This window comes from Heteronotia binoei, chromosome 21, assembly GCF_032191835.1.
Source record: "Heteronotia binoei isolate CCM8104 ecotype False Entrance Well chromosome 21, APGP_CSIRO_Hbin_v1, whole genome shotgun sequence".
NCBI classification, from domain to species: Eukaryota; Metazoa; Chordata; class Lepidosauria; order Squamata; family Gekkonidae; genus Heteronotia; species Heteronotia binoei.
The window spans coordinates 7,607,833-7,631,750 of record NC_083243.1 but is presented as its reverse complement, the minus strand read 5'-3'; the positions used below and the strand labels follow the sequence as shown (position 1 = coordinate 7,631,750).

Here is a 23,918-nt window from a genome sequence, read left to right as displayed (position 1 = left end):
CAGATAAGAGTCTGCTCACTTAACCACTACACCAAACTGGTACAAGATAAGCCACACCCCTGGAGTAGTTAGAAGGGGGAGTAACTATTCACCCCTGCCTGCCCCCTCTGTGAATGCTTGCCTTAAAACTACTAGCCTGGCTAACAGAGGGAGGTCCTTAGGGTGGGACTGAGAACACAGTTTTTACCAGAATTGTGGACGTCTTCCCTCCTTCCAGAGTAATCTCCAGGTCCGAAAGGGCAGCATCCACTTCATCCACCTCTTTGTCACTGTTGTTCAAGTGATTTTCGGAGGACATGATCGACAGCTTGTTGATGTGGTACTGAAATGAAAGCAGAGGAAAGCCAGGAATCACAAAACAGGTAGATGGGGGGGGGGGGGGGAGCCAAAAGCCGAAGACTGCTGGGACAGATATCAGACTTTAGCAAACAGAAAAACATGTGGATGCAAACCCAAAAGTTGCAACTGACTCTTCAAATCGTACCTGCCACTCATGTGGCAAGAACCACACCTGGAGAGCACCTGCAGGGAAAGATTTTTCTGCCAGGCATAACAATAGATCTAACAACTAAGCACGCTGATGCTCGAGACTGGAATGGTGAAGGCTCTGTTAAGTTTCAGTTGCTTTGGGCCACAAAGCACGTTCTTTCATTCCTTACCACTTTCAGCTCACCTGCTTATGTTGGCAAGGACATAAGATTCTGAAACTCTTTTATCAGAAAGCCTGGCAGCCACATGGGATAACACATCCCTGCTATGATATCTGCCCATTAAGACAGTCCATAAGAACGCAAGAGCCTTGCTGGATCAGATCACCGGTGGTCCCATTCAGCCTCCTGTCTCACGCAATGGCCCACTGGTTGCTCTGGAGGCCCAACAACAGACTACGGAGGCTGAGGTCTTCCCCTCATGTCGCCTCAGCTCTGCGATTCAGAGAATGACTCCCTCTCGAAATGGGGGTTCCATGGATAGTAGCCACGGATAGACCTGCCCTCCATGAATCTGTCTAATCCCGTTTTAAACCTTTCTATGCCTGTGGGCCACCCTCTGGCAGCCAAATCCACAATTTAACCACTCTCTGTGTAAGGATGTGTTTCCTTTTGTCCATCCTGAACCTACCACCCATCGGTTTCATTGGATGCTCTTGAGTTAAAGAGTATTTTAGCAGAGAGAGAGAGAGAAAAAAATTCTTTGTCAACTCTCCCTGACCCGTGAATAATTTTGTAACGCTTGATCATATCCCCTTCCCCAGTTGTCTCTTTTCTAAACTGCAAAGTACCGGACTCTTCCTTCGTAGGGAAAATGGCCTAACTCCCTCATCATCTTGGTTGCCCTCAACCTCACAGCCAGGAAACACCCACACGGCACACACATGCAAATTTGCCTGTATTCTTTCTTCTGCTTCTACTTCTACCCCATCTTTCTCCTGCAATGTACCCCAAAGCAGCTTCTTAATAACATACTTAAAAACCAGCTCCCAGACTACTTTAAACCTTTATCTATCAAAATGTTAGAAACAACAACAAAACATTAACTGTCGGCTGAGCAGCCCTCGGAAAATGTTACCCCACCCCCCAGCTAACAGCCCTGAGTAAAAGTTCTGTCTTACAATGTTTTCAGCAACTCAACAGAATCCGGAAGATGCTTCCAGTATCTTTGGGGCAATGATTAAAGGGCTGGAGCACTTTCCCTATGAAGAAAGGTTGAAATGCTTGGGACTCTTTAGCTTGGAGAATCGTCGACTGCGAGGTGACATGATAAAGGTTTACAAGATAATGCATGGGATGGAGAAAGTAGAGAAAGAAGTACTTTTCTCCCTTTCTCACAATACAAGAACTCATGGGCATTCAATGAAATTGCTGAGCAGACAGGTTAAAACGGATAAAAGGAAGTACTTCTTCACTCAAAGGGTGATTAACATGTGGAATTCACTGCCACAGGAGGTGGTGGTGGCTACAAGCATAGACACCTTCAAGAGGGGTTTAGATAAAAATACGGAACACAGGTCCATCAGTGGCTATTAGCCACAGTGTGTGTGTATATATAAATTTTTTTGCCACTGTGTGACACAGAGTGTTGGACTGGATGGGCCGTTGGCCTGATCCAACATGGCTTCTCTTATGTTCTTATTGGGAACCCTCAGGAATGGGCAGTTGTCCTAACCTGCTGCCATGAGGGACAACCGGCTGATAACTGAAAAATTAATTCTAGCAGAACTGGGATTGTCTAGTTCTCCCTTTTATGCTCTGCAACAAACATGCGGAAGAAAATGAAGTCTGCATTTATAGCTACGGCAGAAACCATTCCATGATGACTGGTTCCCGTACTGACTGTACCATCGCATAGGTAAAACTATCAGCTAGGAAAGTCCGCAGAATTATATTTTACATGGCTAAACGCCCATTTTCCTGACCAGCAGCCCTAATGTAGCAGGTTGTTCTATTTGGCTGGAAGTCCCATATTGTGAAAGGGCTTCAGATTTAGCACAGAAAATGTTGCTTGCTGCACACACCTGTGGCTGAACACATCTGTGTATTTCCCAGGGAGGAAGATGGGCTAGGATATCCTTTAAATTGTCCAGAAACCATTGCTACTATGAAAAGACATTCTGTGAAAGGGGAACTTAAAGCCACCTGCACGTTTGTTCACCCCCTCAAAGAAATGTAACAGGTTAGTGAGGCAAGATCTTCCCTTACAGAACCCATGCTGAGTCTTCCTCAATAACTCGTGTTCATCAATGTGCCTACTCATTCTGTCCTTGATAATGGTGTCTACCAACTTTCCCCGTATTGAAGTCAGACTGACTGGCCTGTTGTTACCCAGATCTCCTCTGGAACCCTGAAACTGATTTATGAAGTAGCCAAATCACTCACTCACAACTTTAATGCTAGTAACTCACAAAGTAGAAGTTTTGCTCACAAGACTCCACAGCTTAGAGGGAGTATTGGTTCAGGGTACAACGTAAGAAGAGCCCCACTGGATCAGGCTGCGGTCCATCTCATCCAGCATCCTGTCTCATGCAGTGGCCAACCAGTTCCCCTGGAGGGCCAACGATAGGCCATGGAGACTAAGGTCTCCCCCTGATATTGCCTCCTGGCATGGAGATTCAGAGGTTTACTGCCTCTGAATGTGGAGGTTTCCTTTAGTTACCATGGCTAGAAGCCACTGAGGGACCTCTCCTCCATGAATCTATCTAATCCCCTTTTAAAGCTGTCTACACCTGTTGGCATTACTGCATCCTCTGGCAGCAAATTCCACATTTTAATCACTCTACGCAAAGAAGTATTTCCTTTCGTCCATCCTGAATCTACTGCCCACCAGCTCCATTGGATGCCCTCGAGTTCGATGGGCAGAAAAACCTTTAATGAACAGAAAGGCATGTGACAGACCTTGAGTTCGTAGCAGAAGCAATCATTTTTGAGATAGCTGTTGGGAGTTTCTAAGCGCTGTATCTGTGTGGCTGATATGGCACATAAAGCAGCCCAAAAAAAGAAATACATACACATATATTTGGAAAGTCCAGGGATTAACTCCAGCTGCTTAAGAGGCTCGGTGCCAAGACTTCGTGGTTCAGTAACCCTAGCATATTTGTCATTTGTTTAAAAGCCAACCCCAAAAGATAGATAGATACAAACATGTTGGTGAAAAAAAATAATCCAAATTCCTTTGCATGAGACATAGTAAGCGGCAATCTATTTTAAATTACCTAAAAAGGTTCACGCAAACTCTGCTGGGCGGGGAAACAAGCCAAGTTTTGTTAGAACAAAACGTTCTGGCTCCCGGAGGAATACAGGGCAAAGCTTTTGAACGCTCTGAGTGCAATAGGCTGAGAACTCCAACGCTTTCTATGGACGCTGTATGAAAAGATGGCCAAAAATCATTTATTCTTGTGGGACATTAAAGAGTCTGGAGCTCTGGTCTTCCGTTTACCTGCAAAGCTGCAAACATCATCATCTCTTCTTCCGTGCACTCAATTTCTTCCAAAAGAATAGCCCATTTCGACTGTTCGTAGAGCTGGTTGATTCTGATTGCATCGTACTGTGGGGACATAATCAAAGCAATGGGTATACCATCCCACCTAAGGAAAGATCCCATCTATGCCCATTTGCAACTGAAAGTCACAACAAATGAGTAATTAAGAATGAGGGGGGGGGGAAGCATTGAGAAATAAGAGAAGCCCTGTTGGATCAGGCCAATGGCCCACCCAATCCAACACTATGTGTCCAAAACAGTGGCCAAAACCCAAGTGCCATCAGGAGGCCCACCAGAGGGGCCAGAACTCCAGAAGCCCTCCCACAGTTGCCACCTCCCCAAACTCCAAGAATATAGAGCATCACTGACTCAGACAGAGTGTTCCATCTATACCTTGTGGCTAATAGCCACTAATGGACCTCCACTCCATAAGTTTATCCATTAGTTTCTACTTCTTAGCTCAAGACCATATGAATCTGAAATACCCCAATTTCACTTGCCAGATCAATGTCTGTCAAGCATGCGGTTTCAATGACGAGTCAGGTTTGATACAAAACTACGTTTATTGATAGACCGATACTTTCAGTGTAACAGTTGCCCCAAATCACATGGTCAGTGATGACTTCCTGCCTAGTTGTACCTACTATATCTACAAGCCTGTTCATTAATCAGAAGTTAGCATCAGTGCTATGATATAGACACCAACACCATCAAAAATTTACATGACCAAAAGTTCTAAATGCTGCAGAGAAGAACATCTGGTAAATCCGGACTTTTTTCTTATTAAGAATGCCTGCCTAATCAGAAGTGCTCCAAGATAGCTCTTCAATTGGTAGGGTGGAGAAGAAGAACTGCTTGTGTTCATGGGGTAAAGAGCAATCAGATCTGCTTTGTGTGTCTTGCCTATGCTAATTCCACTCGCACATGCGGACTAGCAGCTTGCTCAGTTCTCCAGTTCATGCCCACTAGTTCATGCCCACAGTTCTCCAGTTCATGCCCACTAAATGAAAAATACCCTATTGTTTACCTAACACAGGTAGGCCTAGGACCTGCCTACCTTAGGGACCGCCTCTCCCCATATGTTCCCCAGAGAGCACTGAGATCCAGCTCTCAAAATCTTTTAAAAATCCCTGGGCCAAGAGAGGCTAGACTGAAGACAACCAGGGAGCAAGCCTTTTCAGCAATAGCCCCTCGATGGTGGAATCAACTTCCAGAGACGGTGCGAGCCCTGCGGGACCTGAATCAGTTCCGCAGGGCTTGCAAAACCATTCTCTTTCAGCTTGCTTTTAAGACAGAACCCGGCTAAACTGACCTATAGCCACCTAGCCATCTTATGTATGATTGTGAATTATAGCACCTTAACCTAATTTTAATCCATAACAACTGTTTTATTTATTTTAATTAACCTATGTAATTGAATTGTATTTAAATTTGTTTTGTCTAGATTGTGTTTTTAAATCATGGTATTCCATGTCTGTGAGCCGCCCTGAGCCCGCCTCTGGCGGGGGAGGGCGGGATATAAAAATAAATTTACTTTACTTTACTTACTTCTGGCACTGGCATTCAAAAGTTTCCCACCAACTGAATATGGAAATTCTCTTTAGCCACTGCAGCTAGTATAGAATCATAGACGGAAAGGACCTCAGGGTCATGTAGTCCAACCCTCTGCACAATGCAGGAAACCCACAACTATCTCGCCTCCTCCTCCAATACACACCCAGTGACGCCTGCTCCATGCACAGAAGATGGCAAAGAAAACCATCCCTGGTCAAACTGGCCTGGAGAAAAAATTGGGTTCCTGACCTCAAAGTGGCAATCAACATTTCCCTGGGAGTGTAAGAAAGGGCCACAAGAAGCAAGCACTGATGAAACCCTCCCTGCCCTCCCCTCTCACGATCTGCCTAAGTTCACAGGATCAGCGCTGCTGTCAGATGGCCATCTAGCCTCTGCTTAAAAGCCCCCCAAGAAGGAAAGCCCACCACCTCCTGAGGAAGCCTGTTCCTCAGGAGATGGTGGGCTCTTCTTTGGAGGTTTTTAAGCAGAAGCTACATTCTAGAGGCTAGAGACTGCATGAGTCTCTGTCTAATTCACTTCTGAAGCAATGTATACTCACAGCCATACTATAGCCACATAAGATGAATTTTACTCTTTAAATGCTTATTGAGTGAAGCAGCACACACAGACACACAATGAGCTGCCTTACTGAATCCGACCTTTGGTCCATCAAGGTCAGTCTGGCAGTGGCTCTCCAAGGCCTCAGGATGAGGTCTTTCCAGTCACCTATTGCTTGGTCCTTTTCAACTGGAGATGCCTGGGATTGAAACCTGAGACCTTCTGAATGCCAAGCAGATGCTCTACCCTTGAGCCATGGCCCCTCCCAGTACGTCCTTTTCTTCTCCTTGAATGTGCTACAAATCAACTTCAACGGGTCTCCCTGGAGTTCTAGTACTATGGGAGATGGAGAAAAAAGTTCTCTAACCCACTTTCTCTAGTTCATGCATATTTTTACAAAACTCTGTTATGCCTCTCCTTTTTTTGCTTTTTCCCTACACTGAAAAGCCCCAGACACTTTAGCCTCTCCTTGGAGTGCCTTTCCTACAAGCGGGGGTCATTTTGTAGAAAAATAGGTGGTGGAGCTCATCCAGGGATTGTTATGTAGCTGCACCTACTATTCAATGGACAAGGTAGGAAGGAGGAGGGGGGAACTCTCAGAAAGGTTCAGGAGCTGAGCTCCTGCTGAATCCAAGGCCTGCCAACAACGCCTTAGTCATCTTGGTTGCCATTCTCTGCGTGTTCTCCAGCTCTCTGATGTCTTCTCCAAGTCACAGCAATCAGAGCTGTACACAGTATTCCAAATGAGGCTGCACCATAGCTCTATGCAAAGTATCAGAACTTCGAGGCAGGTTGCACTGAGTTCCCTCATCAAGCAAGAAATGTAGAAAGTCTGGAAGGCAGAACTATCGACGGAGGCAGAATGCTTTGAAGCCTTCTGCTGAACTACCCTTATAAGTGGGCGTAACAAGCACACTTCTAATGAAAACACTGTTGTGTTTTTTGAAGAAGAAGAAGAAGAAGAAGAAGATATTGGATTTATATCCCGCCCTCCACTCCGAAGAGTCTCAGAGCGGCTCACAATCTCCTTTACCTTCCTCCCCCACAACAGACACCCTGTGAGGTAGATGAAGATATTGGATTTATATCCCGCCCTCCACTCCGAAGAGTCTCAGAGCGGCTCACAATCTCCTTTCCCTTCCTCCCCCACAACAGACACCCTGTGAGGTGGGTGGGGCTGGAGAGGGCTCTCACAGCAGCTGCCCTTTCAAGGACAACCTCTGCCAGGGCTATGGCTGACCCAAGGCCATGCTAGCAGGTGCAAGTGGAGGAGTGGAGAATCAAACCCGGTTCTCCCAGATAAGAGTCCACGCACTTAACCACTACACCAAACTGGCTCTCCACGCCAAACTGGCTCTCCACACCAAACTGGCTCTCCACACCAAACTGGCTCTCCACACCAAAGTGGCTCTCCACACCAAACTGGCTCTTTTTGGCATGTTAACACTGACAGACCGACATGGCTGCCACAGACTAACACAGCTAACCCCACTGGAGTTTGCAGGCACACTTGCGTACCTTAGGATTCAGATCGAAGAAGCTGTAGTACTTGAACCGGAGAAGTAAGGCTTCATTCTCTTTCACATCTTGCTCCATCAGGGACCTCGAAGAGTCCAACCACCTGCCAATCATTCACACATCATGTCAAACAGCTGCTCGCTTAGTCGTTATAAGACAATCAAAGGTAGGATATAAATTTTGGGCGATAATAAATAAATAAAAATATAAACCACTTTTTTTTTTTTAAAAAAGCATCAAAACCTACCCTTGGTTGATCTTGGCTTTATCCAGAAGCGTCTGCGGCTTATACATTTTTGCCAGAATTTCTGGAGAGGTGATTGGCTGGCTGACGGCAAGAATACCCGGGTTCCCTTCTGATAAAGCGCTATCTCCAAACCACGCTGAAGTTGGTGATAAAGGGCTTCCATCGTGAGAATCGTAAGTTGGCGTCATGGTTTTGCTATAAAGTCCTGGGCTTGAATAAATGCTCCCTAATTGGTTAGAAGAACAAATGCATATAGTTGATGTTTGGCATTTTCCATTAATCACCACAGAGCAGGTCTTACTAGAGGGCCGCACAACAATTCAACACTGATAGAAAACCGCAAAAAAATGAAAAGAAATATCAAAATTTCATGGCGGCAACTCACATTGCTCATCTCTGACTCCCCGATTCCCATGAACATTTTGAGAAAGGGCTTGTGTTTTCAGATGACCACTGGCGTTCATGAGTTTTCCATAATGGTAGGAAGATTTGAAAACCATGATTTCACTTACCACCTAAGAAACTACCGGGTGGGGTAGCTGTGTTGGTTTGAAGTAGCAGAACAAAGTCTGAGTGCAGTGGCACCTTTAAGACCAACAAAATTTCATTCAAGATATAAGCTTTCATGTACATGCAAAATCTTCAGATATAAGTCCATATATATGGCCCACCCTCTACCATATGTATGGACTGGTAATTTCCATTTCATCGTATCTGAAGAAGCATGCATGCACACAAAAGCTTATACCTTGAATAAAACTTTGTTGGTCTTAAAACGTTCCAAGGGACTCAGACTTTGCTCTACATAAGAAACAAGGACTCACAAGCACAGGCGACTTGAAATCCTGCACCTACAGAGCTGATGTGGGTCCTACAACCCTAACACACAGCCCAAGTGTGTTTTAATAACACTGGATAATCAGGGCTTTTTTTTATAGCAGGAACTCCTCTGCATATTAGACCACACAACCCTGATGTAGCCAATCTTCCAAAAGCTTACAGAGCTCTTCTTACAGGGTCTACTGTAAGCTCTTGGAGGATTGGCTGCATCAGGGGTGTGTGGCCTAATATGCAAAGATGTTCCTTCTACAAAAAAAAAGCCCTGTGGATAATAATTCTAAATATTTACTTCACAGAAAAGAAGTCTTGGGAACCTCAGCTCCCAGACCTTGGCAGCAGTTTCTACAGTGTCCAAATCGCTTCAGGTCCTAATAGGCGGGGCAAAGCAACCGAGACTGTCTTGTGACATAAAAATTTTCCAGTTTCATGCATTAGTGAGAAAAAGAAAAGCAGCCACAGAAAAGTTACAGGAGACACGGGAGTTCTGTTTGTGAGGCTCACCTTTCACGGGTCCGATGTAAAGAACATCAGAGCCTACAGAGAAGGAAAGAAAGGAGACAAGTGGAGACAAAGAAAGAAAGTGGAGTAAGTGACAGAGGTGAAATAAAGGCAAAGAAGAGATAATCAAGAGCGCAGTCCAGCATGTAGTATGTGCAAATCCTTCATCTCACACATTGCATACATTCATTCTTCTAAGTGCCCAGCAAAGCAGCCAGATGTATACTGCGTTCCAGCTGGCAGAAAATGGGGGTGAGGGGAGAGAAACAGGTACTTAGTGGAGTTCTGGCGCAAGCTGGAAGCACCATCATTACATGGAGATGGTGCTCTAGCGCTTGCCTCAAAAGAAGTTTACAGGAAAGAAAGGAGGAGCTATATAGAATCGCTGGCTTTGAAAACTGCAGTAGATGCTTTGCCGTTTGAGGATTTTTAAAAGTACAGATTGGTTACCTACTTGTTGGGGATATCACAGCTATAGCTCCTGCACTGGCAGAGGGTTGGACTAGATGACTCCAGCGGTCCCTTCCAAATATGAGCTTGAATAAATGATTCATGGAGGTTGTCTATCAATGGCTATGAGCCCTGGGGACTGAGAGGAACCTCCACATTCACAGGCATTAATTCTTGGAATCCCAGAGTCAGGAGGCAACATCAGGGAAAGGTCTCGGCCTCTATGCCATGTTGCTGGCCCTCCAGAGGAACCAACTGGCCATTGTGTGAAACAGGATGCTGGACTAGATGGACTCTCACTGGTCTGATTAGTGGGGCTTTTCTTACGAAGGCCTTGGACTCTATGCCATGCTGCTGGCCCTCCAGAGGAACTGGTTGACCAGAGTGTGAGATGGGATGCTGGACTGGGTAGACTACTGGTCTGATCCTGCAGGATTCTGGTGATGTGCCTCATCCTCTCTGCCCTGTTGTTGGCCCTCCAAAGGAACTGGCTGGCCACTGTGTGAGACAGGATGCTGGACTAGATGGACCCTCACTGGTCTGATCCAGCAGGGCTCTTCTGATGTTTTTATGAAGGCCTCAGCCTCTATGCCCTGTTTTAGGCCCTCCAAAGGAACTGGATGGCCACTGTGTGAGACAGGATGCTGGACTAGATGGACCCTCACTGGTCTGATTCAGCAGGGCTCTTCTGATGCTCTGATGTTCTTCAAGTTCCTTGCCTGGCAAATGGTAAGAAGTGGTGGGAATGGCAGGGATGGGATTGCTCCTCTACTAGAACTGACTGACCCATGCTCCTGGCTCAGAATTTTACTCCAAACTGGCACTTATTTCTTTTGTGTTTCATGCCGGAGTTGCCTAGTAGCTCAAATCTCTCTTTTTAAATTCCAGGTAAGGAATAACACCCCTCCTCCCCGAAACCTGCAGGTTTTACAGCAATTTAATACAACACAAGCTGTAGTTGTACTGAATTAGTGGACATTTTAGACAGGGAAGGATAAGACGTCCCTGCAGGATTGGTGATAAAATAGTCTCCTGGGGAACATGTGGCTTCCTAGTTTACAGAAAGCATGGGTGTGGGGGTTAACACTGCATGGGCAAGGGAGTTATGCCTTTCTAAGCCCACTGATTTCAATGGATTTTGAAGGCTGTAATTCTGTTCAGGATTGCATTGCCAGTTGGACTGTCATTATCTCAGCCTTTTGTTTCTGGCGGTGGAGCGTTAACAAAGCCAGTTTTGTCCCTTTTAAAAATCTGAAACCGCACGATCCTAACCTACCTTTGAAGTGCTACAACGCAAAGAGGTTCGAAAAGTGAAAGTAATTATTTCCCCACCCCCACCCCCCCGCAATCATATGTTATTGATTGGGGGAGAGGCCATGGCTCAGTGGTACAGCATCTGCTTGGCATGCAAAAAGTCCAGGTTGAATCTTTGGCATCTCCAGTCAGAAAGGACCAGGCAGTGGGTGACGTGAAAGAATTCTGTCTGAGACCTTTGAGAGTTGCTGTCAGTCTGAGTAGGCAATAGTGATCGACCAAGGGCCTGATTCAGTATAAAGCAGCTTCATGTGTTCCTATTTTATACTGCTTACGGTTCGATTTTTTAAAAACAAAACTTTTACACTGCTACCTTTTTTTAGGAGATGGCATTTTAAATTCAGGGTCATCTTTGTTTTGAATACATTCAGTAATGTCGTCCCCACCAACAGCTACCTCCTTGGATCCGTATGAAAAGCCACGCACATGACATGGCTGCCACATGATGAGCAACCATGATGGAGACAAGAAACCTTCAAAGCACCAGTGTGCTGTTTTCACTTTTCCACCAGAAGGTTAAGCATTTCACAGACTTCATCCACGAAAATGACCATTGGTACTTACCGTGAGGGGTCATTCTCCTCTGAGTACAGGAGGACATCTTGGGTGCTTTCCACCATCTTGTCAGGGAGGCAGGAAATAGAATAATTTTTCTTCCTCTTCCTTGACCCTGGAGCACCCAAATCTCCTCAGTTGGGATACTCAGATAAGCAGTCTCTAAACTATCAACCTTACTCACAATAAGGAAACAGTAATAACAGTCAGTTAATATGCAAAAAGCATAACATAAGGAACTGTAAAGAACTGTAGAGCAGCAGAAGAAAATGGAATAGATATAGTAGAATAGACCCTAGTATGAGCGATGCAACGTGGTGGGCAAGATATCCTCCTGTACTCAGAGGAGAATGACTCCTCACGGTAAGTACCAATGGTCGTTCTCCCTCTGAGTCGGAGGCCATCTTGGGATCTCCTATAGCAGTAAATTAATGACTGGGTGGGGCATCGCTCTCTTCTAGGACCACATGTTGTAAAACCTTTCTGCTTCTGCTGAAGTGTAGGAGTTTAATTTGTAGTGTCGGACAAATGTTGAGATAGAGGACCATGTTGCGGCCCTGCACACCTCGCCTACCGAAGCATAATTGTTAAAGGCTACGTTAGTTGTAGCACTTCTAGCTGAATGTGCTGTGATACCTCTGGGTACTTCTAATTTCATTGCTCTATAGGCTTCCGCAATACGTTGTTTAATAGCATAGCTGATGGCTGAAGTTGACATCTTTTGGCCCAATCTTGGTTGTGCAATGTTAATGAACATGGCATCCGTTTTCCGGATTGGTTCAGTCCTGATTAAATATGCTTTTAGGCAGCGTCTGACATCTAAGTTATGCCACATTTGCTCCCTAGGATGTTTAGAGTCTGGACAAAATGATGGCAAGTGAAGTTCTTGAGACTTGTGAAATTTTGACACAATCTTGGGTTGAAAAGTAGTATCTGTACGAAGAACTACTTTGTCTTTGTGAAAAATACAAAGTTCTTTCTTTACAGACAGTGCATTGATCTCCGACACCCTTCTTGCTGAAGCGATCACTATTAAGAAGATTGTCTTTAAGCGTAACCATCTTAGAGAAATGCCTTGAATAGGCTCAAAGGGTGTTTTAGTGAGTGCGGACAAGACAGTGTATAGACGCCATGTCGGAAACCTATGAGTCTGTGGAGGGCACTTGAGGGTGGCTCCCCTTAAGAACCTCTGTACATGTGCATGCTTGGAGGAATCTTTACCTTGTATCAGTCCCAATATGGAAGATAGTACTGCTACCTGTCTCCGTAAGGTGGCTGGTTTCAGTCCAGATTGTAATCCATCATGTAGGAATTCCAATATGTCTTGAATTGATGGACTTAGTGGATCTTTTGCTTTTCTGCAACACCACCTATGAAAAGCTTTCCAAGTGGTATTGTAAATTCTAATGGTGAACTTCTTTCTGGAGGCCAATAATGTGTCAGTGATCTCTTAAGAATAACCTAACTTCAGGAATGTAGACCGTTCAATTTCTACATGGCCAATTGCAGCCAATCTGGATGTGGATGCCAAATTGGACCCTGCGTCAACATGTGTGGAACAATTTCTAGCTGGAGAGGTTGAGTGGTTGATAGCCTTTGGATAGATGAGAACCATGGGCATCATGGCCACCACGGGGCTACTAATATGACCTGTGCTTTCTGATGTTGTACCTGTTGAAGAAACCTTGATAACACCGGAATTGGGGGAAAGGCATACAGTAGGCCCTGAGGCCAACTCACTGTCAGTGCATCCACCGCTGCCACAGCCAGGTGAAAAAATCTGGTGCAAAGGTTGTTACCTGGTAGTTGTCGTGAGAAGCAAACAGGTCCATTATAGGTTGACCAAACTGTTCGACTATCTGCTGGAATATTGACGTCTTTAATCTCCATTCCCCTGGTTGTATGGTTGTTCGGCTGAGCCAATCTGCTTGAACATTGGCAATGCCCTTGATGTGTTTTGCCCTGATGGAAAGAAGGTGGTGTTCTGCCCAGTTGAATAATGTCTTTGCTTCCCTGGACAGAGCTGACGACCTCGAGCCCCCCTGATGGTTCAGGCAGGACTTTGCAGCCACATTGTCTGTTCTTACTTAGTACGTGCTGTTTCTGTACCTGATCGGTGAAGAATAATAGGGCTAGGCGTATTGCTCATAGTTCCAATACATTGATCGGCAGTTGGGTTTCTGATGGTAACCATCGACCCTGCGTTGGTATGTTGTCGAGCGTTGCTCCCCAACCTGACAGAGTGGCATCTGGGAACAGCTATATCTCTCTGGGAAGATAGTAAACTCTCCCTTGTCACAGACTGGAATCCCTGGACCACCACATCAGAAATTTCTTGACCTCTAATGTGACCTTGATCTGTGGATTCTGTTTTGTCATGATCTGGTACTGGTGAGGGCGGATTAACCTTTGTAACAGTCTCATATGTAATCTGCCCCACTGAACTGCATCTATGTTTGAGATGAGCAAACCCATCAATTTGGCTAAAGTCAATAATGGAGTGTGAGTGTTCCGAATGACTAAATTCACAAGTTGCTTGGTTTTCTGTATCTTGTTGTTCGGAAGAAAGATAGAGTTCTTTCGTGTAGCTATAATCATCCCTAAGTGTTCCAACCTTTGTGTTGGTTCTAGAGAGCTCTTGGCTATATTTATAAGAAAGCCATGTTCCTGTAGACACTGATCTGATCAGAAGGTCGTTTAGGTATGGATGAATGTGTATCCCCTGTTGTCTGAGATGTGCCACAACAGTTACCATCACCTTCGTGAATACCCTGGGGGCCGTGGCTAGACCGAAGGGAAGCGCTCTGAATTGAAAGTGTCTATTCCCCACACAGAACCGAAGGAACTGGTGATGAGATAGCTGGATCAGAATGTGCAAATAAGCTTCCGTGAGATCCAGTGAGATGAGGAACTCTCCTGGTTGTAAGACCTCTGTGATTGACTCCAGGGTCTCCATACGAAAGTGTCGTAGATGAATGAATCTGTTGAGAAACTTTAGATCGAGTATTGCTCTCCAGTACCCGTTTTTCTTGGGAACCGTGAAGAATACTGAATAAACGCCTCAACCCCTCTGATCTGCTGGAATGTGTTCTATGGCATTGATCTCTAAGAGATGTGTGATGGCCTTGTTCATTATAGATATTTTTGTAGTGTTCTTCCGGATCGGGGACACCAGAAAACATTCTGGTGGAATGTTTTTGAATTCTACTGCATACCCGCATGACATGATTTCTAATGTCCAGCAATCTGTTTGGGAAGCCTCCCAAGCGTCTTGAAAATATTGAAGTCTTCCCCCTACCGGAGTTGAAGTCCAGTCATGCCTTGTTGAATTCTGGCTCCCGGTCCTGCTTGTCTCTATGCTCCGAATTCTGCTTGTTGAATCTAGGATTATTGAACCCTTTTCTGAAGGGTTGTCTTGGTTGGTTCCAGGATGATCTCTTGTTATCTGCATAGGATCTTGATCTGGCCAATGTGTGTGAGGAACGAAAGGACTGAGAATAGAAGCTTCTTCTGTCAGTTCTGCGAATGTTCCTTGGCATGGCTTTCTTTTTATCTTTGGTTTCCACTAAGATCTTATCTAAGGCACTACCAAAGAGCTTTTCTCCTTGAAACAGATACGATATCACGATTTGTTTGGAATGGTTGTCTGCAGGCCATGCTCTAAGCCAGATGCCTCTTCTGGCTACTGCCCCTGACGCCAGTCCTCTGGAACAGAAGGTGAGGACATCTAGAGAAGCGTCGGCCGTGAACTCTGCTGCTTTAAGGAGTCTGGTGGTTCCCTCCATTAATTTCTTATTATTTTCTGGTAGCAATTGAGAGAGTCTCCTAGCCCAGACTATGGCTGCTCTAGATACAATAGACGATGCAGTACATGCCTTAATTGCCATAGTTACCGCCTCGTGTGATCTTTTTAGGGCTAGGTCAATCTTCTTATCCCAATTGTCGAAGAAGAAGAAGAAGAAGAAGAAGAAGAAGAAGAAGAAGAAGAAGAAGAAGAAGAAGAAGAAGAAGAAGAAGAAGAAGAAGAAGAAGAAGAAGAAGAAGAAGAAGAAGAAGAAGAAGAAGAAGAAGAAGAAGAAGAAGAAGAAGAAGAAGAAGAAGAAGAAGAAGAAGAAGAAGAAGAAGAAGAAGAAGAAGAAGAAGAAGAAGAAGAAGAAGAAGAAGAAGAAGAAGAAGAAGAAGAAGAAGAAGAAGAAGAAGAAGAAGAAGAAGAAGAAGAAGAAGAGAAAGAAGAATGATGATGATATTGGATTTATATCCCGCCCTCCACTCCGAAGAGTCCTCAGAGCGGCTCACAAACTCCTTTACCTTCCTCCCCCACAACAGACACCTTGTGAGGTGGGTGGGGCTGGAGAGGGCTCTCACAGCAGCTGCCCTTTCAAGGACAACCTCTGCCAGTGCTATGGCTGACCCAAGGCCATTCCAGCAGGTGCAAGTGGAGGAGTGGGGAATCAAAACCCGGCTCTCCCAGATAAGAGTCCGCTCACTTAACCACTACACCAAACTGGCTCTCTAATGGAACCGTGCCCGTCTTCTGACACCAAACCCGAATTTTGAAGAGCCGTCACTGGTGCGTCCACTACTGGAACCTGCAACATTTTGTTTGCAAAAACAGGCAAATCATATAACTTTTTTACAAAGGCAGGAAACTGCCGATTAGAGTTAGGTTTTCCCCCATTCAGCTTTTAATTGTCTCTCAAAGAATTGTGGAAAAGGGAAAACCTTGGTAGTGGTGTGTGAGCCTGGGAAAAACTTCCTATCCCCAGTAGTTTTATCCTGGGATTGGTATCGGTACTGGGATTCTCCTCCCCAGGGGCAGAATCTTGAAACGCCAGTGCTGCCAGCTTTAAAAGCAGCGAACTGACTGCTCTGGGACACAGACATCCTCCACCTCCTCATCTGAAATAAAACTCTCTTGATCTTTGGATTGTTACTCCGCATCTGACTGATTCTCCTCTGCATCTTCCTCTAACTATCTAGAGTTAGAGATCTCTTTTCTGGCTACCCTTAGTTGGCCAGCTGTGCTCTCTGGAAAGATTTTTCTCTGGGCGCCTTGAGGAGGAAGGAGGGGAAGGAGATCTGGATCCCACTGATCCCGTGCCCATAGCCCCTGATTGACAGGCATTAAATATTTCTGCTCTAATTGTTTGCTGGAGCACAGTCATAAATTCAATAGAAAATGGCCCTTTAGGGTACAGTGCATTACCACTTTGTTGTATTAGGGCTGGGTCGACCGTGGAGGTGTGATCCGATAGGGGTTGGCCTCCTGTATTGTCTCCCGCTGGGAGATTGGTAACCGTCCCAAGGGGCAAAGCAATAAGGCTCCTGGCGCCTGTCTGGCGAAACGCGCGCCAAAAATCCTCCTTCAAAATGGCTGCCGTCAGATACGAGCCTCTGGTGGGGAGGAACTTCAAGCCCTTCCGCTGAAGCCCCTGGACGTTTCAGCCCGCGGTGACTAAAGTCACTAAAACGGGCAACGTTGCCCGGGAACCGCAGCAAGCTGGGAAGACATGCTGGTCCCGGGGTCCACTCCCACAGCCTCAGTGCGAGGACTTACGGAGGATGCGTCTTCTAGGAACCCGTCCCTGAAATTTTCCATCCGCTGCTCTTCGCCGCGCTCCGCAAGTGAAGGCAAGGAGAAAAAAAAAGTCAGCCGCTTTAAAAGAAGCCGCGCCGCTCTCCCAACTACAGTGAAGGTGTGAAGGCACATGGAAAGTGAAAGTAGCTCAGTGTAACAGACTGGAACTTAAGAAGATTGTTAGACAGAGGAGTAAGGTTGGGAAAAAAGGAAGAATTAGATTAGGAATAAAGAACAGGATTAAAATTGCTTCCTATCTTCTAGGAGCTAAACTAGCTAGTTGCTCTCCCTTTAGAGGCAGGAAAGAAACTGGGGAGATCTGGGTGCTCCAGGGTCAAGGAAGAAGAATTATTCTATCTCCTGCCTCCCTGACAAGATGGTGGAAAGTACCCAAGATGGCCTCCGACTCAGAGGGAGAACTGAGATGACAGTCAAAGCGTGAGAAGCGAGCATCGGAACCAGCCTTCAAATAAATGGCGGCAATATGTTTTTTGCTTTCTTGGCTGAACTTTCAGAAACTGCTTGAGGGTTCCAGCACTGTGTGTGGTTCCCCATCCTCAAATGAGCACTTCTTAAAATAGTTCATGGGAGCCTAAGACTCATGGTCTCTTTGTGGAAAGCTGCACTATAACATCTGGCTATGCATGTGTGGCAAAGGTTCATTCTTTAAATATTTGTTCTTGCCACCATCCCACATTACATTAACAAAATCTACTAGAAGACAGAATATTTCTTCCAGAGGCGCAAGAGGGAGGAGCCTCAAGGGACCAATTCAGAGCCTTTGTCTTGCTTCAGTCAAGAGCACCTATTTCAACATATCCAAAGCAAAGCCAGTGTGGAATTTTTTTTTTTTTTTTAAAGCCCAGATTTCTCTCTGCTCTCCTGCCTCGAAAGACTATTCCAACACTAATACTACAAGTAAGCCTTTCTTAAATAAAGAACGATGTTCTGTTTGCTACAGGGAATCCAGAGGGTTTACTGAGAGCCAAAGCAGAAATTCTTTTTCTGTATCGCTGAGATAGGGCAGCTATTATTTCTGATCCGCTTAAATCTTGGATGTCCTCCTGATCAAGCTTGCTGCGGTTGCAATTTATAATGTATGCCCACACAAGATTAGGGATGTTTTTCCACTATGTTTACTGGCAAGTTAAGAGAGTAGCTGGGTTTCCACAACTAGGATGTTTTTCCACTATGTTTACTGGCAAGTTAAGAGAGTAGCTGGGTAAAAGATGCCGATAAGAGTGTCCCCTTGGCAAATAGCCCTTCCTCTCACAAACAACATCATATGATTTTCATGAGATATTTGCTGTTTACGTTCAGTCTAAGAAACTACAGCGCAAAGACAAGTCATTTCTGATTTAAACTGAGCAGACTATTCCTGGCTGATCTGAAGTGCCCCTGAGAATGAAGAAATTCGTAACAGAAAAACAACGCTGGCAGAGATCTTTCTAAAATGCTGATGACCACCAGGACAAATAAGACAGGGGGGGGAGAGAGGGTGAAATGATGAAATAATAGCTGCAAAGTAGTAAAGAGTCCAGTAGCACCTTTAAGTCTTGACAAATTTTAATGTAGCATAAGCTTTCAAGAAAACACAGCCCTCTTCGTCAGAATCCTCTGGATCTACGACAAATAGCTGAAACGGAGTTTATTAAAAAGGTGAACATGAGTTGTGTAATCATTGCTCTTGAAATATAACCACTGACCCGCACCTCTCGCAATATGCAAAATACGGTACCCTTTCGCTACAACCGTAACATTAGTCAGCCAGCGTTATGCCCATTTTACAGAAGGGAAATGGGAGCAGACACAGAGAGCAGCTGTAGTTTCAGGGTGGGGAGTCATGCTAGTCTGCAGTAGAAGAACCCTGTAATGCCCTAGAGCAGGGGTGGCCAATGGTAGCTCTCCAGATATTTTTTTTTGCCTATAACTCCCATCAGCCCCAGCCACTGGCCATGCTGGCTGGGGCTGATGGGAGTTGTAGGCAAAAAAACATCTGGAGAGCTACCGTTGGCCACCCCTGCCCTAGAGATCAACCAAGTTTCCCAGGGTGTAAGTTTTGGAGAGTCAAGGCTTTCTTCGTCAGATATTCTCAAAACCTTTTTCCTTGGAAATTTTGTCAGTCTTTAAGGTGCTACTGGACTGAGAACTGCTATACCAGGGGTGGTAAAACTACGACTCTTTCACATATAAGGTGTTAGCCCCAACCGTCCTGTTGGCTAACTTGGAAAAGGCATTTCTCTCTCCAAATCACTTGTCCAAGCCAAGCCAGCTGCAGGCCTGGACAATGCCTTTAAAGTTGCTTTCTTTCCACCTCTCCTCCCTCCCCCATCTATTTTCCTTCCTTCCCTCAAGCATCTGACACTTATTCTGTGCAGCCCTTTATGTTAAGCAAGTTTGGTCACCTCTGCGCTATAGTCTCTGCAAATCTTTACAATACAATCCTTCGCCTCCAGTACAGAAGACTTTCCTGTCATGGATTAACCTGTATGAGCAGAACTGATCTCAGCATTACACCTGGTGAAGGTTTACTTGCAAGAAATGAGTGGCTATTTACACACACCTATTATAAACATTCTCCTTATACAGGAGTGCAACGGTTACTACGAAGGAATGATTTAAAAGGACAACGAGGCTGTGCACATCTTAGGACATTTGTTCGATCTGCTCTTTGGCAGGTAGAGAAGCTTTTGCTTTAAAGGACCGCTTTCCTTCTGCAAGATCTGCAGGGTTTTCTGGAGGACTCAGACCAATGCCTGAAGGACAGGGATCTGATGGCAACGAAGCCCAAAGGACAAGGGCAGCTGCAGCCCAACCACCATCAGCAAAGCACCCTAGAATTCTAAGGAAGCCAGCTGCTTGGGCAGAGCCATCCTGCCGTCCACACTAAGGACACAAGGCAGCCAATCTCCTGAGCACTGCTGATGCACAGCCTCCGTTTATTTCAGTGGAATATGTGCAGGAGCAGCACTTAGCGGGTTGTATTCAAAATGACAAATAAGGTGTTTAAATTAAAAATCCACCTCCAAGATACTTCCTTTGCTTGACAACTGCCATTCCCTCCTCCATATCTCCACGGCAAAAAAGGAGGTTTCTCTCCCTACCAAATCCATTTTAAGCAATGCATCCATATACACAATGCCTCAACAACAAAGAAAAACAGGTCCACACCCCCAGGCCCCTGGGGATGATAGAAAGTGTGGTCAAGTCACAGCTGACTTTTGATGCCCTCACAGAGAAATTCAAAGGTGGTTTGCTATTGCTTGCCTCTGCATAAAGATCCTGGACTTCCTTGAGAGTCTTCTGTCAAAGTACTAACTAGGGCCCACCCAGCTTAGTTTCTGAGATCCAACGAGATCAGTCTAGCGTGGGTTATACAACTGACGTATTTCAGCCATGGGGTGGGGTGGGGTAGGAGGGAGGAATGGAAAAGGAAAGAATAACCCAGGGCAGGTAAGAACAGCGTGGACAACACTTTTCCTTTTAAAAAGGCAGGCTCTTTACCAACATTTACTGCTCTCGGGGTTGGGTTTTTTTGTTTTTTGTTTTGGGTACTTCAAAATTTTTCACCACTTTGCACTTGTCATTCAAATGAGGGGAGTTTTATGTTCTTGCCCGGCCCTCTAGAGCAGGGGTCCCCAACCCCCAGACTGAGAACAGGTACCGGGCCGCAGCCTGTTTGCAATGGGCCATGTAGCCTCACTGCCCTGCCCCCCCCGCCCCCGCAGCCTCACCGCCCCCTGCGGCACCTCCTCCCTCCACCCCACTTTTTTTACCATTTTAAGGCCGGGGAAGGGGCAGTGAAGCGTCTCCCAGGCCAACCTCCACCCCCTTGCTGATCAGCTGATTGGTCGGGAAAACCACAGCAGCAGTGACGAGGGAGGGACGCTGCCCTTGCCTCTTTCCGGGGGAGGGGGTAGGGTTCACCTGGAAGGCCCCTTCCCCGGCCTTAAAATGGTGAAAACAGGGAGGGGGGGAGGAGGAGGCTTCTCAGGGGCAGCAGTGAGGCTGCGGGGGGGGGGGGGGGTGAAGGAGGGAGGAGGAAATGCGGTAGGAAAACAGGGGGGAGGAGATGCCGCGAGGGAGGGAGCAGCCGAATTGGGTGCCCCCACCCTGCTGGCCCAGGGGCCACAGTCGGTGGGCTGACCCTCGGGCCAAAAAGGTTGGGGACCGCTGCTCTAGAGAACTCAGTAACTGAACATCATCCCAAAACAAAAAGCTGATCTACACTTCCAAAAACAAACATGGGTGCAAGAATGCTGAGAGCCATTTCTCTGCTGCAGGAGTAAGGAATGCTTAATCTCTCCCCCACCCCCCACCCCCGCATCTGTTGCTTCCCATTTATACCCAAAATTGAAACAAATACTCCCCCCCCCCCCCCCAGCAAGCTTTCCTAGACTCAGCCCAAACACTGGCAGCCAATTTGGAACCTCCCCCATGCTGTCAATATAATTTGCTTTTCAACAGGGTATCACATCTGCCTGGTCTCCTTTGATGTGCAGGTGGAAGCAACTGCAAACAACTGGAAGTCCACTGAGCTGTTCTCTTCTGTGCCTCCTACAGGGAAAACTACACATTATCTGGGAGCTACACCTCTGAATCTTTTAAAATACATATATAAAGGGAAACAGTAGAGGAGTCTACGACTGAGAGCACACAAAAGCAGCAGGCGATGGGTGTTTAACCATTCTCTCCCAGTCCCTACCCAGACAACTTTTCTTCAAAAGAAAAGCAAAGAGAAGTTGCATCCTGCCCCTGTGGAAAGGGGGGCAATTTTGAGTGCAACAGGCTGAGCAGCTCTCATTCCAACCGCTCCTTTGGCTCCTTTGTTCCGGATTGCAGCCTTTTGTGGCTGCTTTTCACAGACTGCGATCCACACTGCCTGCGTGACGTCTGTCTGGCATCCTAAAGAAGAGAATTACAGAGTGGTAAAGCTGCAGTACTGAGCCAGTTTGGTGTAGTGCTTAAGTGTGTGGACTCTTATCTGGGAGAACCGGGTTTGATTCCCCACTCCTCCACTTGCAGCTGCCAGAATGGCCTTGGGTCAGCCATAGCTCTCGTAGGAGTTGTCCTTGAAAGGGCAGCTGCTGCGAGAACCCTCTCAGCCCCAGCCACCTCACAGGGTGTCTGTTGTGGAGGGGGAAGGTAAAGGAGATTGTGACTGCTCAGACTCTGAGATTCAGAGTATAGGGCGGGACATAAATCCAATATCATCATCTTCTTCTTCCAAACTTTGCTCACAACCTGAGTTCGATCCTGGCGGAAGCTGGGTTCAGATAGCCAGCTCCAGGTTGACTCAGTCTTCCATCCTTCTGAGGTCGATAAAATGAGTACCCAGCTTGCTGGGGAGTGTAGGTGACTGGGGAAGCCAATGGCAAACCACCCCATTAAAAGTCTGCCATGAAAATGTTGTGACGCGACCTTACCCCATGGGTCGGAAAAGACTGGTGCTTGCACAGGGGGCTATCTGTATCTATTTAAGTCCATTTAAGTTAACGGCTTAAAAGGTTACTAGCTCTGCTTAGGACTCCACCACAGCTAGCCAGTCTCTTCCCTGGCTCTTTGCTGCACTTCTAATCACGCAGCGAGTCCCATGCTGAACTCCTCTCCAACTGCGTTTGTCATGAAACTGTGCCAAGCACCACATCCTTTAAAGCTAATACACATTTCGTAACTTTAAGGGGAAAAAAGCCCTAATAGGCATCTAATTGGCTTCTCATATTTTTTGGGGGGGAGGCACTCTTACAAAGCAATTTGCTGGCTTATTTATAATTCTGGGTCTCGTGGAGGAATGCCAAGGGCAAGGGAGGGTGGACTGCAAACAGAGATTGCTTAGCTGCTCCCTTCCTAAAACAACAGCTGATCTGATCTTTAAAACACACTGATAAAAAAAAATGCCTCCAAGCACTAAAAGGCGAGGGATGAGGAAGAGCTAAGGCTCTGCGTGCTGGATCTTTGTATAGGCTGTAGCTTCGTATTAAGAAATCCTAACCCCTGGTTATCTGCGCACTTTAAGATAAAGCGAGGACTTTACTTGAGGAGGTCAAAGAATCCCAGGAATTAGCATGCGATTGGAGAGAGCCAGGAACACAAACAGAACACAGGGCATTTGCTCTGCATATTGTCATGACACCTACAGAATTTTTGCCCTTGCAGCCCGCATGAGGTAGCAGTCTAAGGCCCTCTGTAAAAAAAACCTATTTGTCCAGTTCTCAGGACTGCAGCTGTTTTGTAGATCTGACAAAGCCCCTGCATGACAAATTTTATTCTTTCACAAGAACAGATGCAATTTTTTTCACATTTAAGGTTTGCATTCTCCGTAACAGCCCCGCTCTGAACGAAGTGTGGGACGACCAGCAACCAGAACTGGGTGGCCAACAGGCACGCAAGAGCCCAATTATGCAATTCAGAGAAATGCACAGACTGCAGACTTGTAAATAATCTACCATCCTGCTTCGTATCACGTTTTTGGCTCAGTAATGGGGTGGGGGGTGGGGTGGACGTTTCTTCCCCCTTTTCCAATGATGCCCAGCAGGTCTTGGAAGTGCATGTGATTTTGAAACACGTTATTGCACCTGAACTGAAGAAGGTAAAAAAGTTTGTAGCCCTAAATTTTTAGTAGAAATGACAGATTACTGGCAGGAAACTTTTACAACACAGTCCTGGTTTTTATTCAGCAACGTCTGAATGGAAGATGAACAGAATTTTCCTTTATTTCTCTTTGCTCCTGCAGTCCCTGTTTTATTTTATTTAGAACAAGGGTGCCCCAACGTGGTGTCCATAGGTAACATGGTGCCTGCTGAGACCTTTTCTGGTGCTTGCCGGGCGTTTTTA

General features: G+C 46.0%; 1 protein-coding gene across 4 annotated transcripts in view; it reads right to left on the bottom strand.

Moving 5' to 3' along the window:
• The window catches only part of FERMT2 (FERM domain containing kindlin 2), a 146,155-nt gene that overhangs the window by 45,329 nt on the left and 76,908 nt on the right, over nucleotides 1-23,918 (bottom strand). For 2 of the 4 annotated variants that reach the window (XM_060261112.1, XM_060261113.1), the window contains exons 4-8: nucleotides 9,191-9,223; nucleotides 7,850-8,075; nucleotides 7,603-7,705; nucleotides 3,931-4,038; nucleotides 188-322 (exon numbers count right to left, since the gene is read on the bottom strand). In XM_060261112.1, coding sequence (XP_060117095.1) covers nucleotides 188-322; nucleotides 3,931-4,038; nucleotides 7,603-7,705; nucleotides 7,850-8,075; nucleotides 9,191-9,223 — 605 coding nt within the window. The remainder of the gene's footprint in view (nucleotides 1-187; nucleotides 323-3,930; nucleotides 4,039-7,602; nucleotides 7,706-7,849; nucleotides 8,076-9,190; nucleotides 9,224-23,918) is intronic. The other 2 variants (XM_060261114.1, XM_060261115.1) reach the window with 1 other exon arrangement.